The sequence below is a fragment of the Berghia stephanieae genome, chromosome 6, assembly GCF_034508935.2.
Source record: "Berghia stephanieae isolate SIO BIC M18660-M18661 chromosome 6, UCSD_Bste_1.3, whole genome shotgun sequence".
In the NCBI taxonomy this organism is placed as follows: Eukaryota; Metazoa; Mollusca; class Gastropoda; order Nudibranchia; family Aeolidiidae; genus Berghia; species Berghia stephanieae.
The window spans coordinates 16,733,170-16,748,715 of NC_088365.1; the positions used below are offsets into that span (position 1 = coordinate 16,733,170).

Below are 15,546 nucleotides of genomic sequence, written 5' to 3' on the forward strand. Positions count from 1 at the left end.
AGATGAGGGTATGATTCATAATTACATTATCCAGCCTTGCAATTTGAAATTTTACAAAATCAATGCATTTTTTTACGTCAGAGAAATATTTTTTATATCAATCATCCAATTTCAATATGTAGAATTATTTTAGAATTATATATTGACACAATAAAAATAAAAATAAAAAAGAAATATAAGTTAGCTGTAAATATAGAAAATAACAGTCAAATTATTTCCATCAGGGAGGTCGCCATTTCTTAGGGTATGTTCTTAGGTTAATTATTTCAAATTTAGAATGTTTTATTGGATAAAGATAATTTATTCATTGCAAACATTTCTGTTGTATAATGATAATCTTGTTTTCTTTGCAGAGTTGTTGAAATTCATCTGATTTATCACTGAAAATGGAGATTCGTCGCCCATTCGATCCACAAGCACACGAGCTGGATCCCAATTTCCGTCTGACGAAGTTTGCTGACCTAAAGGGATGAGGGTGTAAAGTCCCTCAAGATGTTTTGCTCAAACTTCTCGAGGGACTTTCACAGGACAGCAATGCTCAAGACACAGAACAATCTCATTTTCAACATGTTGCAACTTCTCCTAAAATTGGTAAGTCTATTTTCTATTGATAAAATATGGTCGAACGCCCGGCTTTTTAAATGTCCGGTTTTCAAAAGTTTCCTGCCATGACAGTCCGCCAAAGCGGTTTTATATTGACTTAAAGACTGGGTTTTTGTGAACTTAGTGCTAATGTTGCAGGGACCATTGCGGAATCATACGGCACAGTTGTTCATAACCACCCAATATGCTTTTATTTGTTATAAGATACTCTGGTTTTCTGGTCGACGAATCCCTTTCGATATTCCCCAAATAAACATGGCGCGTTCACCGGCACCGTCTCGCCGCACAGCTCCCCACCCCCACCCACGATCCACCTTCACTCACCCTCCACCCTCATTCCTTGTACTAGAGCCAGACGATGAAAATACAATTTAAGTTAAAAGAATATAATATTAATATGAGTCTCATCTCATGTAGTTCCATATCTGAAGCAGACGTCGGAGGTCATCTTCCGTTAATATGAGTAAATAATGGAAAAAGGGGGTTGGGGTGGGCAAGATAGATTCATTTGCACTCTTCAATAAACTAATAAGGCTCTGAAATAAGAAAATATTATATTATTAATAATAATATAAAAACGTATTAATATTAATATATATAAATGTTTTAAAAAAAAATGAAAACTGGAAAGCAATGACTATAACATTACAAATGTAATTTAAACTGGTATTGAAGAAACGGTACTAAATTAATTATAATAGCGTTATTATTAATTGATGAATTTTATTGATTTAAGGAAATTTCACTATCTATACTACTACTACTACTACTACTACTATACTATATAATTAATAAGTCCTATGTTCCTATTCCCATATTTTTAAAGGACGATGAGGCTATCTTATAAGTTCTATAATAGGCCTAATTATTTTTCAAAACTCAAATGTTCACTTTCCTTCAAGTTTCGTTTAGCATTAGCACACAATGTCAATGTTTCATGGTTGACCTTTTATTTATAAAAAAAGTAAAAGATGAATGATCTATAAATAAACGTTCTAAAATTATCCAAAAAAATGTCAGTCAGCCACGTGGGCAATTGGAAAATATTTTTATAAATAGAAATAATGATTATGATATTGACGATGATAATAATAATAATAATAATAATAATAATAATGATAATAATACGAATGATAATGAGGGCACTAGTAATAAGAAAAAAAAATTTTAATTAATGATAATTTGATGAAAACATAGGATGATCTATTATTTACCTCTGTATTTTTTGTTCTGTCACTTGCAATATACCTGCAAATTTTTAAGACATTATAGAAATGAATGATACAAATCTTAACCTTGTATTATTTAAAAACTTAAACTCACTATGATTGAACAGAGGGATACTGGACCAGATGACATACAATTATCTCAGCTTAAGTGCCCAATCATTAGAATGGGCAAACACTTTGAATCTGCCATGTGGCCTCCAGGATGCTTCAAAAACCATTGAATTTTCTGAAGCCATAGTTTCATTTACACATGTGTATGCAAGCTAATAACTAAAAAAAACATTTTATTTGATTGCAATAGTGTTGCATTAAAAAAAAAAGATATAATATTTATTCATGTTAGCAATACTTTGTATTCGTGCAATGCAAGTACAAATATGATAGTCATTTAATAGGTTGATGAAAATTCCATTCAATTTTTTTGTTTGTTTCTGTTTATCACAGGCATTGGCATGGACTCTTCCATCACTCCGTTGCGTCACCATGGACTGTCATTGGTCCAGACAACTGACTTTTTTTATCCTTTGGTTGATGACCCCTACATGATGGTAAGCATGGAATATCAAACAATTCCTTTAAGTCAAATCAATAGTTTACTCCCACTTTATCCAGTCTTTTCCCCCTCTATTTTATGTTGTAATAATCTTATTACATCAGATAGCTTGACTGGGTGGGGTTCCTGGCCTCCCATGTGGACAGGGAGGTACTTACTGGGTCTTCTATCCCCCTATATCTGTTTTCCAACATGCTTTCTGTCTTTGTCTTGGAATGAGATGACTTGGTTTTGTCCTGGCGCTGGCTGGGAGGGAAACTGTCAAATGCATATTTGATTTGGGAGATGATATTTTTTTCCTTGTAAATCATCTCTCGGTTATGTATTATTATATTTGTTATTTTGAATGTATAATAGTGTAACCCTCTCGTGTTCAGATTATTTTTCGGGGAGTAGATAATGAGTTCCCTATATGGTCATATCAATCATGTAGACATCCTTTGATGATATAACCCTACCCTTTGATATCTGCAGTCGTCTTTTCGTTTTCTACGGTCACTCATGACTAAATCCGCCCAGAAACGATTTCATAGGTCCGTCCATCACCACATTTCAAACTTTTGTTCTCGTGAGTTCTTAAGTTTTTTTATCGAAGAACGATTGGCTATTGAGAATCTTGACCCTTCAACGGTTGGTCGTTCTGACAGCTCACGTGTCAACAGCCGTCAACAATACATTGCGTCATCGCTGAAACAGTGGAAGACGCTGATCGCATAGTGGCGTCACAATCACCACGTTGTTGAATAAATTATCCAGGCATGGTTGATAGGTAAAAAAGCCAAATTATGTTCTAGTTACATTTGAAACAAACAAAGTATATCACTGATCTCGTCTCCTTGAGATATAAACAATGATATAAAAATCAAGAAAATCAGCCGATAAATAAAAAAGTTGCTAAAAAAAGCTATAATAAACAAAAGCAATTTTTAAAATCAAATTTATTCGTAAAACAGTTGGTTTTCAACCGATTTTTCTGAAATAAGGACCAATATTCTTCTTTTTTAAAGCAAATTTCAACAATGTGATTTTCAAATTCCTCAGAATTATATTTTTTACTTTTATATTTTAGCTTTTAGGCCTACTCAAAAAAGTGTTATATTCCTTGCGTAACAATAGCGTAATACATCGACGGCCAGAAGCGTCGTTTCGGCCATCTGGATAGATAGCGTGTGACTCACAATTCTACACAAATGATTATGGCGGTCGATCAAAGAGGTGTATTTATTTACCAACTACTTTTCTTAGTGCTAAAATTACAAAGTAATAATTTCGGATCAGAATAAATAACTCTGAAGTTCCTATCTCTTTATTACAATAAAATTGATACCACGATTGACAAAATCGCCCCACAAATAAGGGAGTTAGAAATTATTCATAATATTTTTTAAATTTACAAAAAATGTTATCAAAGTCATTTTTCATCACCAAAGACGTAATTTTCCCCCCATTTTTACCAAAGTGCAATGTCAATGATTTTCACTCGCAAATAAAATAGGATTTAAATCGCAATTTCTACAATATATTTTATTGTCTGTCGGCAAATCTATAAAAATCAAATCTGAAAACATCCTGCGACAGTGACAGGGCCTGTCATTTCCTTCACAATGATTGGATTTTACTTACTGAGGCCAGTTTTGGCTACCCCGCCCATGAATATTTGGCCGTTGTCAGTTTTTGTCGGGTTGAATCTTAAAGAGGTAAGCATCTGAGTGTATTCCTCTTTGTTGGATTTTGTGCTTGTGTCCTGATGAGACTTAAGGTGATCTCAAACTAAGTACATTGGTGGTATGCTCTTGGAATCTACATCTGATCCCTATTTGTTCCCAGTTCCCCTTTGTCTTATTTGCCCTTGGGTGCTTTAATTGTAATCCTAGAACGTTTTACTACCCTATTTTCTTCCTTTTTACTGGCGCTGATATGACCTTAATGTGTTGCAAGCGCCGTAAAACCCTTAAAAACGAAACAAACATCAGATAGCTTGACTGGTACTGGTACAGTTCTTTCTCCTCAAGCAAAGGGACTGGTATTGCAGGCTTGCCAATCAGGAGGATTTCTCAAATTTTAATACGCTTTTAGGTCCAAAATATGTAAATGTTGATTAAAACATGATCAATGCAAAAAGTCAACAGTTTGTAGCAAAAAAGGGAATGAATGATAAAAGTGGAATATTTGATATCGTCTCCACCTAGATGAGAATCTGACTAGCCAGACAGATGATTGTCATTGGAATTACAGGATTTTCCTACTCTCTTTATTTAGTTTGATAGGTCTTCATTAAATCAACGCAAGTTAATTTTGAAATTTGAATGGTTGCACTGTTTTGAAAATATGATTTTTTTGGATGAAAATATGAGAAAATGAGCATGAATAGTTGGAAAAGATACGTTAAATCTTTTCAAACGGTTGAGGTTGGTTGGCAAGTCTGATATTGGTCCTTAGTGCCGTGTACCTTTTTCTGACTCCTTTATTCACCTAAACTAAAGACCAGCTACGTACTTAATTGGTTGATACAGAATTTTGGATGGTCAATTTGGGATTTTTTCATCCAGATACTGATTTTTTAAACAAAAAGTTATGAGAAAAGTGAGAAAAAAAATCTTTTAAAGAAAACCCCCCAAAAAACCACCCAAAACATAAAAGAACCCAAAGAACAAAAACAGCTCATTAATTTAGACATGTTCAAATTGTTCTACACGACACAATGCTACATTTATTCTAAAGTCTTAGTAATAACTTATTAAATGATCAGAGTAAAGATCTTGCACTTTAGGTGGATTCAGATTTTTTCATATTCAAATTCAAATTCTTTCTGTTTCCATTGAATTTGATGCATGGACAAAAACGAGTAATATCCAAATTACAAAAACTTATTTAGATAATGGAATTAGTCAAATCAAAATTATTTAATAATTTCTGTTCGTTTCAACAACTCTTTTACAACAACTTCTAGGCTATTATTATGTAATCAGGGATACCCCTTTTTCTGGCTAAAGCCGGAAGATCAGCTTTTACTTTTTGAACTCTTCCAGCTGACCTCGGTTGGTAATAATAGTGAGTTGATTTTTTTTAAAGATGAAATTTTCAGTTGTTTAAAGGTAACAGTTAAGGGGAAGCAAGATGTATCCTTTTCTATTTCTTAAAGGTGATAGTATCATCATTTGATGAAGAGAAGCTTTGAATGGAATATATTCATATATGCTCTTCATGAGAAAAATTTTCCAGAATTATTTTTATTTTAGCAAGTGGCATCCCTGTGTAATCAACATTTTTTTTTCTTCCACTTATCCACATAACAAAGGATCCTTTTTCCATTTTTCATTAAATCCTGAGTCAAACACACTTCACAGTGCATCGGATTCATAACATTACCAGTTATTCTAAGACCCTAAGAGTAAGAGTAAGAGTCCTTTATCTAAAGCTGTTTGTGGTACCATAAATGGCAAGATTTACAATTTTCACCTTGTGTATTTGTTTGCCTTGCTGACAGAAAGTTTGTGTTTGAAATGTTTATCCCGTGCGTTTTTGGAGGTTTTTCTTTTTTCATTGTAATAATTTTTATTGTTTTAGACTTCGGTCAGTCAATCCACCTATTGTTGTAAAGCAATTACATCCCTCTACAAAATGTGCCGACATATGTAAAATAATGGTTGGTAAAATGAGGTTTCATTGCTGTTTTTAGTAGTTTCATTTCTGCTTTGAGCCTAGAAGTAGAAGTGATTTATGATTATAAGTTGTAGTACAGCCATCATCAATTAAAACATATATATTATATAGCATTTAAAAAAATATTTCAGGGAAAAATTACCTGTGCCAATGTGCTAAGTGACTTGTACGCCATGGGAGTGACGGATTGTGACAACATGCTGATGTTGCTGACGGCCAGTAATAAAATGACGGACAAGGAGAGAGACGTCATCATGCCCATCATCATGAGAGGATTTAAGGCATAAAAATACATTAATATTTTCTTACTTTTAGTTCGTCTTAAATTCTACTCTCACGATCCACTTTACTGAATAAGGCCAGCTTAACTCACTCAACCCTAACACCGACTATATCCATAGTTTACCCAGGTTACTTTTATCCTTATGCCTATTTATTACATTTTTATGAGACAAAGTATAGGCGTAGTATCAAAGCTAGTGTTTTTAGTTTTTGCATGTTAATGATAGTTGAATAAAACTATCTATATACATGCTCATTTTAAAATAATTTTTTCCAATTTTGAAAAGTAGCAAAAAATCCCTAGGATTGAGTGAGTTAATATGTATTGGTTATTAATCTGTTCATTTCGAAAATACTGACTCATGAATTAACTTCTCAGATGTTTTGGTATTAATTTTTTTTTCTTTCTTATTTTAAAGTAAATCATAACACATATATCTAGAATATTTATTTATTATAAAAATTAATGTCCCATGAATTGAAGTCAAAAATGGGTGCCAATGGCGACTAATTTTACCTCTGATTTTAAAGAATGTTCTTTTCACAGTGGCCATAATCAAGTCTGCAAAGCGCAAATGACAGTTTTCAAACATCACATGGGTAACATCTTAATATTTGTGTCCGAAAGATGGTCAAAATATCTTTAAATTTATACTTAGGGCTCAGGGTCTTTACAATTACACACTCCCCAAGGCAGACCATATGAATTCTACAAATTCATTATATGTCCTACAAGATACCTTTGAGAAATCCTTATTGCTTTTATACTCCTACAAATTCCACCATTATTAGGCAAGTACTCATTCACTGGTCATGATGATATAAGTACAAGGTCCAATTACACAATACTTTGAGTCAGAAAGTGTGAGTTTGCATCATTGTTAATTTTTATCAAGTCTCTGACCTCATCAAAATCTGCTGAAATTTTGTAACTCTGCTCAGCTTTTAGATATGATGGTGCTGCTAGTACACAAAACCCCCCAAAAAAACTTGAGCTTTTATAAAGCGCAATATCCACTAAACATGCTCAAAGCGCTTTACAAAGGGTCCCTGACCAACAACAACACGTAACAAGTAGAAAGAGACAATACTAATTGTTTCTCTTTGTTTAATGCCCAGGAAATCTGGGTAAACTCTGGCTTCATGGGCGTTATGACTCAAACTCAAAGGGACTAATTTATGTTGCTATGATGTCAGTATGAGGAGAACCAAATTTGTATTTTCTACATTGTGACATGGAACTCGTCAACTAAATGGTTAGGGTACCGCAACTGGGGCTACTTAGGCCACCCGGGGTAACTTAGGCCACTTACTGAAAACAAGATTGCTTATTTTAAAAGATAAATTACATGTAGCTTTTATCTTTTAAATAATTAGAACCCAATAGATCTAATAAGCACTCAGGAATTTAACTTTTTAAAAAGCAACCTTTTTTATTCTACTAAGTGGCCTAAGTAACCCCAGATGGCCTAAGTAACCCCGGTTGAGGACAGATACTAAATGAAACAATCAGACATTTCTTACTTCGATTGCAGCATACCATGGTTTGAATGGTATGGAAATTAGCTATTACAGGCTATTATTATGTTAGCTACAATATAACTTGGAACTACTTTGTTAACACTGCACTGGGTGATTCCAATTTTTAGGATGCGGCAGAGGAAGCGGGCACCACAGTTACAGGAGGTCAGACCATCACGAATCCATGGCTTACAATTGGAGGAGTTGCCACTTCTGTCTGCCAGACCATTGAATACATCATGTGAGTAGAGTAGAGATAAATAACGGGTTTTACAGAATTTCTCTTTTCAATTCTAATTCAATTTGAATTGTCGAAGTCAGAAAGAAGAGTTAAAGTTTAATGTCCAGGGTGCCTAAATAGTATTTATCGTTTATGGATATATGAAGAAAAGAAGAGTGTTTTGGTTAATGTAAGAAAATTATTAACTTATTTTTGGTGACGTAAATGAAAATGAGCGGTTTTTCTTTTGCTCAATACAAAAGTCTAAAGTTTGTTCTCATTGTTTCTTTAGTTCAACAATGTAATGTTGTATTCAGTGTTATCCTATTTATTTATCTGCAGGCATAAATCTCCTTGGTATCAAAAAGGTCTTTGGGCTAGAATTATTATAGTTATTTAATTAGAAGTGTCACAATGTTTCCACTTCATAGCAATGAGGAATTGAGATGGGGGGGGGGTAGGAACCCACCATTTATATGGATTCAATCAGAACTATACATTGTAATGTATTTTTTTTTTCAGGGAAGAATGACTAAATTGTCTGTATTATGTTTTTTATCAACCATTTTATTCAGCTTTGTTGACTTGCATGATGAGGTACCATAGCTAGGTGTTGGTTGATTACACCCATTATGTTTGATTGTGATTTTCAGGCCAGACAATGCTGTTGTTGGAGACGTTCTCGTCTTGACCAAACCCTTGGGCACACAAGTGGCTGTAAACGCCTACCAATGGCTTGACAATCCTGAACGATGGAGCCGTATTAAACTGGTGGTATCTGAAGATGATGTGCGCAAAGCCTATCAGAGAGCGATGTTTAGTATGGCCAGGTTGAACAAGGAAGGTAGGTAGATTTATTCATTTCTTGTCTTATTGTCATTTTTAAAGGGAGTTTAAGATATAATTATATTCAAAATATTGGTTGGGAGAAGAGGGTGAAGTGGAATTGTTTTCTTGTAATATGGTGATTGTGTTACTTCGCTGTAAATAATATGACTTAGTTAAATTATTGTTTTGTTTTAAAAAATTTGTATTGTGTATGTGATAGAGCCACATTGAGTAAGATTTTATTCCAGTCAACTACAACCTTTTTTGGCTTTGTTTTTTTTTTGTCTTCCATCTTCCATTAAGACTTGTGCAATGAAAGAGGTGTTTTGGAAGGTGAAAATTTTTTGTGTTAGAAACCTTCTCTTCAAACTTCAGTCTTATCTATCAGAAAACATCAGTCAAAATAAGTTGAAACATTTTTAAAGTGCTAATAGTTTTTTTGTTTAAAAATTTTTTTTTTTTTTTCTGAACTATAAAAATTAGTGACATTAAGAATTTGATCTCCAAAGCGCCCGTAGATGAGATTGTGATCTCAATCTATTTACATAAATCTGTAAAGTTTATTTGAAAATGAATATTAAAAGAGTTTCTTCTGAAACTCCATTCGAAGGGCAACAACATGTTTGTCAAATGTTTTTTAAAACCTTCTTTTTTCAATGAAAGTTTTGTCTTATTTTGGATTGAAAAACGGTCAGTGCAGGTTGATAAATGATTAACTTACTCAATACTATAGATATTCTTGCTACTTTTCAAAATTGGAAAAAATGTATTAAAAATGAGCATGTGCATAGAAGTTTTATTCAGCTACCATTAATATGTAAAAATTAAGAACATTAGCTTTGATACAACACCTATAATTTGTCTAATGAAAATGTAATAAATAGCCATGGGGTAAAAGTAACCCCGGGTATACTACGGATATAGTCGGGTGTTAGGGTTGGATGAGTTAATAATTAACTGTTTCTTTCATCCCTAGCTGCCCGTTTGATGCATAAATACAATGCCCACGGAGCAACTGATGTGACAGGCTTTGGTCTTCTGGGTCATGCCAACAACCTGGCTCGTGTCCAGCAAAAGGAAGTGGGTTTTGTGATTCACAACCTTCCTATCATTGCCAAGATGTCAGCCATCAGCAAAGCTTGTGGAAACATGTTTGGACTCTTGCAAGGAACCTCTGCAGAGACATCTGGTGAGTCTTCATTGCTTGCGTTTTTTGTCTCTGTAAAATTTAAAGCAACTAAAATTTTCGCTCCCGTGAAAATCACAAATCAAAAACAATAGCCAAATGGAATGGAAGCTAAATTTTAATTAATGAAGGCAGATAATGTGGACGTTTTGGGTTTCCCCTTTGTCAACAAAACATGATGAATGAAACCGCGGGTGGTTAGCATCACCCTTGAATCATATACCTATGATGTCCGCATGGGTGTACGATCTGATAGTGATGTCGTTTCTTCTTCTCTTTACTAGCCTATCCTGCTTCTTTGGTTTGTGATTGTATTTTTGACAGGGGATTTTTTTTTCTGTAAATCTTCTGCCTGTTTGTTCTTGGTTATTTATAATTTAGCTTATGATATCTTTAGGTTATGATTTTGATTTACATTTGTACTAGAGAGCTGAGCCGGTGTTACCAATACTTAGCTTCTATAACCAGGACAAATCATTCGTTTGGACAGAAAAATAAATAAAAACTTACCGCTTACCGTCAAAAGCAGTTTAGATTTGAAGCTACATTTGTTTTCTATCAAAAAACATTCGGTACTAGAAAATCCTTGATGAATTTCAAAAGTTGTGTTTGAAATTATATCCTAAATATTTTTATGATTCATTCCTCGCGAAATCGTGTTTTTTTTTCGTCTGTCCAATGGTTGGTGCCCCCTAGTGCCAAGTGCCCTGCTGCCTGCCGCCTGCCGCGCAAAACAAAGGTTTTTTAAAAAGTTTATTGAGAAAAAGATACGGAAAAAAGTGTCCCTAGATAGGTATGCAATTTGGTGCATTAGTGCAGTAAAAATTGGTGCGCAAAATTAGTTCGTAGCGGATGCGAGACTGTGTGTGTGTGTGTGTGTGTGTGTGTGTGTGTGCGTGTGTATGTGTGTGTGTGTGTGTGCGTGTGTATGTGTGTGTGTGTGTCTCTTTCTTTTTTTTTTTTTTCGGGAGTGCCTACGTACACGGTAACGGGGCATCTAGCCTCAGGATCTACGTACACGTAAACTGGTTTACCGTTGCAACACAAGCAATAGATGGTCCTCGCTGTCGTGACCGCGCGCGCTCGTGTGTGTGTGTGTGTGTGTGTTTATTTTTAAAAAAATCAAAACAATTTTAACCATTAATGGCGAGATTCCATCTTACACTCCCCAAACTCCAGATCTTAGTCTTAATGTTATCATTAAAAGACAAGCTTTGCGATGTATAGTTTAATTGAAGCCCGAGTCGAAATATACTCTTACTACTGCTCTCTTGGTGGAAACGATCTATTCTGCATAAGCAATCTGGAGAAAAAAAATCAGTGTCACTGTAAAAGGTTAAAATTTCACGAAGTACGCACCGTGAACACCGCTGTAACAATCCTTTGATCTACGTCATCAGGCAACCCATTGTTTCTTTCATCTTTTCCCATTCCCCCTTACTACCACCCCCACCCCCCCCATTCCCCCCCCATCTCTCTCTCTCCTCTCTCTCTCTCTCTCTCTCTCTCTCTCTCTCTCTCTCCTCTTCTCTCTCTCTCTCTCTCTCTCTCTCTCTCTCTCTCTTGTCATAGTGTTATCCCTTCCCCTTCCCATCTCATTGTAAAATGAAAACGTTCTGCTGTTTGCAGATACATGTATGATTGTTTTGTTTTTTCTCTCTCACTAGGCATTTGAAAAAAAGCAAAAACCTGAAAAAAAAACAAAACAACTTAACCTTTTAAAGGCGAATATCAATCTTACTTGGACCAAAAATAAAATCTTACCGTTTTCATCAAAAGACAAAAAACAAATTACAATTTAAAAACTTGAGCTTTTATATAGGGCAATATCCACCCAACGTGCTCAAAGCGCTTTTTATCAATATTCTTACTGCTCTTATGGTGGAAACGTTTTTTTTTCTGCGTTAAAAAATAATATAAATGACGACTATTATTTGAAAACAAAAAAAATCAATGTCACGGGCAAAGGGTTAATTGCAGTACTCCTGCATCCTGTGAGACTCATACGGCACTTGCTAATCATAAAAAAAAGGAAATAGCAATCAACAATACTAAGTTGAAAAAAAAAAAGAAGAAAAAAAGGAGGAGGGGGGGGGGGAGCAAACCCAGTAGCAATGCAACCTTTTAGCGGCGAAATTCGATCTTTGACCTAACACCAAATCTTCTATCATCAAAAGACAAGTAACGGCAAAACTATTATAGACAATTGAAGTCGCGAGTTGCGATAGTCTGACTACTCTCTTGGTGGAAACGCTGTATTCCCCGTTAACAATAATAAAGATAAAAGCAAACTACTATCTAAAAGCAAAAAATTAGCTTCGCTGTTAAGGGGTTAAGAACACCTGCAACTGCAACTGCCAGCATCCTTGAGATGTCTACGTCACCAAGGTCACCAATCGACACGTCTCCCTCTTGTCGGCATGCACCCCCCCCCTCTCCACTCTCACGGTGGTGGTGGCGGCGGATAAAAAAGGCCTTTTTTTCTTTTATTCAATCAACTTGACTGCTGGTGGACCCCAGGCCTCTCTACGAGTCCAAGAAATAATACTCACTTTTCTCTTCGCCAACGAAAATATCTACCCCCTACCGGTCTAATTATTTGTGGCAGACGACAAATTTCTCAAAAAGGTCACGTGACACTGTAAAAACAACACAGGAAGTCCATGAAAGCTTATTTACGACATTTCCTTTGAACCGTGTAAACAACAAAATTTCGTTTTCATTCGACTCAACGGGTCAGATTGGCCGGTATTTTTTAACGAACTAAAGTTCTGAAAAATCAAAATGTTTCTTAGAAAGTTGAAAGATGCTAGTTTTTGAAACAGAGGTAGGTTTTTAAAAAAAATCTTTATATTTTACGTGAATGCATGCTCAAGGCGAGTTGGACGTGCAGCGGAGGTTGGTCGGCCAAAGGCGAGGCTCTCTATTTTTGTTAGATTGCTTGTTTTTTGTTTCAGCGGTCTCTCATATAACCTCAATTGTGTTGGAAGAGACCTAAAGCAACAAACAAACAAACAAATGAATGAAACACTAAACATCTCCTATTCGTCCTTAGGGTTTCATTCATCCTGTTTTGTTGACAAAGGAGAAACCCGAAACATCATCATCTGTCATCATTAATGAAATTGAAGCTACCATTCCATTTGACTATTGCTTTTTGTTCATTTGAGCTTCAATCAGCAACATTTGCATTGTGAAAAGTACAGTAACAGACCCGATGGTTAAAGGTTCGATCATTGTGAATAAAATAGAAAGAAATAAGAAATAAAGCGTAGCTTGGCACTGAAATTGTAAAATGATCATTAAAAAAAAAACAAAAAAATTAAGGTCCTTGTGTAAGCTAATTGTGGAAAGTAGTGGAAATATGACCAGAAGTATTGAAGGCAGTCAGATGACTTACCGCCTGTGAAATGACATCTGCATCGAGGGTTATCTTTCTTACACAGGCTGTGGAAACCTTAATATTCTCTTGATCTAGGATCATGCAAATAGGGAATGAGATTAGCGGAAGAGTAGCGTCCCTTGATTGGACATCACTGGCGGAGAAGTTATTAGAGAGAGATCGTCAATATGGCTTTGCGCATGCGTCTCTCGTCCTCGCTTCCGGTGAAAGCGGCATGAGACACTTCACCGAAAGTGAGGACGAGAGAGACGCATGTGCAAAACCATTTTGACGTTCTCTCTGTAAGGCGATGTCCAATCAAGGGACGCTACTCTTCCACTAATCTCATTCCCTATACTACATTTGCCCAATGTTGAAACTCATGTAATCTATTATTATTTTTTCTATTTAGGTGGTCTACTTATTGCTCTGCCAAGAGAACAAGCAGCTGCTTTCTGTAAGGACATTGAGAAAGTGGAAGGCTATCAGTCGTGGATTATTGGCATTGTGGAGAAGGGAAACAGGACAGCACGAATTATAGACAAGCCCAGGGTTATTGAGGTGCCAGCCAAAGATAAAGATGGAGAACTTTGGTAACCACCTAGCAAAATTCATTTTAAAAGATTTGTCTGTTTCTTTTTTTTTAATTTTTAATATTTTTTTTTATTGTACTCCAGATATGTTTGTGTTCTGTTGTTTCATGATTAAAAAAACAAAACAAAACAAATTTGAATTAAAAAAGAAAAAAAAGAAAGTGAAATAGTCATCCGAAGAATTAAAATGAATTTCTTTCTTTTTGGTAGTAGTTCTATGTTAATCATCTTGCCCTCTGGATGTGAGTACATATGGCCTTGAGCAAGCCATGACACTCAATCACTGTCCATGGCAGTGTTAGATTCAAGTACAAATCAGCAGGAGTTGGTCTTTATCTTTCTCCATGACATGGCGAGTGGAAAGTTTCCGTACAGGAACAAACTTGCTGCTTTGATTTCTTTGTGAAAGGTATTGATTTTGCTGATGTGCTTGTCTGACTTTCATATTTTTTGTATTTGTGGGTTTTTTTTTTGTCTCATTTCATTGAAAATTCTAGTTCGGCTACCAAAATTTTGGAATAAATTGTTACAAAATATTCATGACTGTTGTTTGTCTTTTGTTTCATTTAATTGCAATGTGAAATGATTCAATTAATAAATCGTAAAATACGCATGGATCTGCCACATTCTCATTTAATCCAAATAGACCAAATTCCTATTTTTTATTTTCTCAATATTCAATTTACAAACTATACATTTTTGAGAACATTAGCTGATTTATTCACTTCTGGAATTCTGTTTCCAAAGCAATATTTTATGAATAAGAAATGGTGAAATGAAAATTCAGTGAATTTTGTTATTTACGCTTTCAGTTTAGGTTAGGTGTATCTCGATATCAGCAGATATTCAAGATGTTATGCTTGTAAAGTCAAGTAGCTTATCATTTCATTACTGAGTTGCATATTTTTCATCACTTCCTTCTAGAAACTAGGTGCTATTACACTGTTCTTTTGGTGCCTGTTTTCTTTGTCAGTTTTAAAATTATTTTTCATTATTTAAAAATTGATGAAAACTCGGTATTTTAGAAGATTTTTTCAAATTAATCGAGCATGACGAGTCATGGGATAGTGTCTGTTAGGCAATATTACATTTCTTTCCAACAGAGACAAAGTTTTTAATGGCTAGGTACTCATTTTACACCCGACTACGGTGAGAAAATTTGAGTAAAGAGCCTTTTTCAGGAACTCAACTATGCACCAATCAAAGCAGGACTCGAACTCCGGCCTTCCAGATAGAAGGCAAGTGTCCTACCTTAAGGCCACATAGCCGCATTTAATATTGATATCTTTTGGTGTTGAAATATTACAGGGACGATTTTTTGTTACAGTATAATATGACGTCAAATCTTTTGGCCATATAAACTTTGAACTAGAAGGTATTTCCATTCTGTTCAGCAGTTGCTTTGCGATAAACTTTGTATTGTTCATTTTTTTGACAGTGATAAAGCAAGAGAGAAAATTGAAATTTCAAATTATATTTGGCTTAA

The 15,546-nt window shown here is 34.9% G+C and overlaps 1 protein-coding gene across 1 annotated transcript; it reads left to right on the forward strand.

Moving 5' to 3' along the window:
• Nucleotides 1-168: 168 nt before the first annotated feature.
• On the forward strand, nt 169-14,600 carry LOC144974577 (inactive selenide, water dikinase-like protein). Its single transcript, XM_078917581.1, has 8 exons — nt 169-244; nt 354-591; nt 2,277-2,380; nt 6,180-6,329; nt 7,980-8,092; nt 8,725-8,915; nt 9,876-10,088; nt 13,880-14,600. The coding sequence occupies exons 3-8, from the start codon at nt 2,285-2,287 to the stop codon at nt 14,062-14,064; spliced, it is 948 nt and encodes a 315-aa protein (XP_078773707.1). The 5' UTR covers nt 169-244; nt 354-591; nt 2,277-2,284; the 3' UTR covers nt 14,065-14,600.
• Nucleotides 14,601-15,546: the final 946 nt, after the last annotated feature.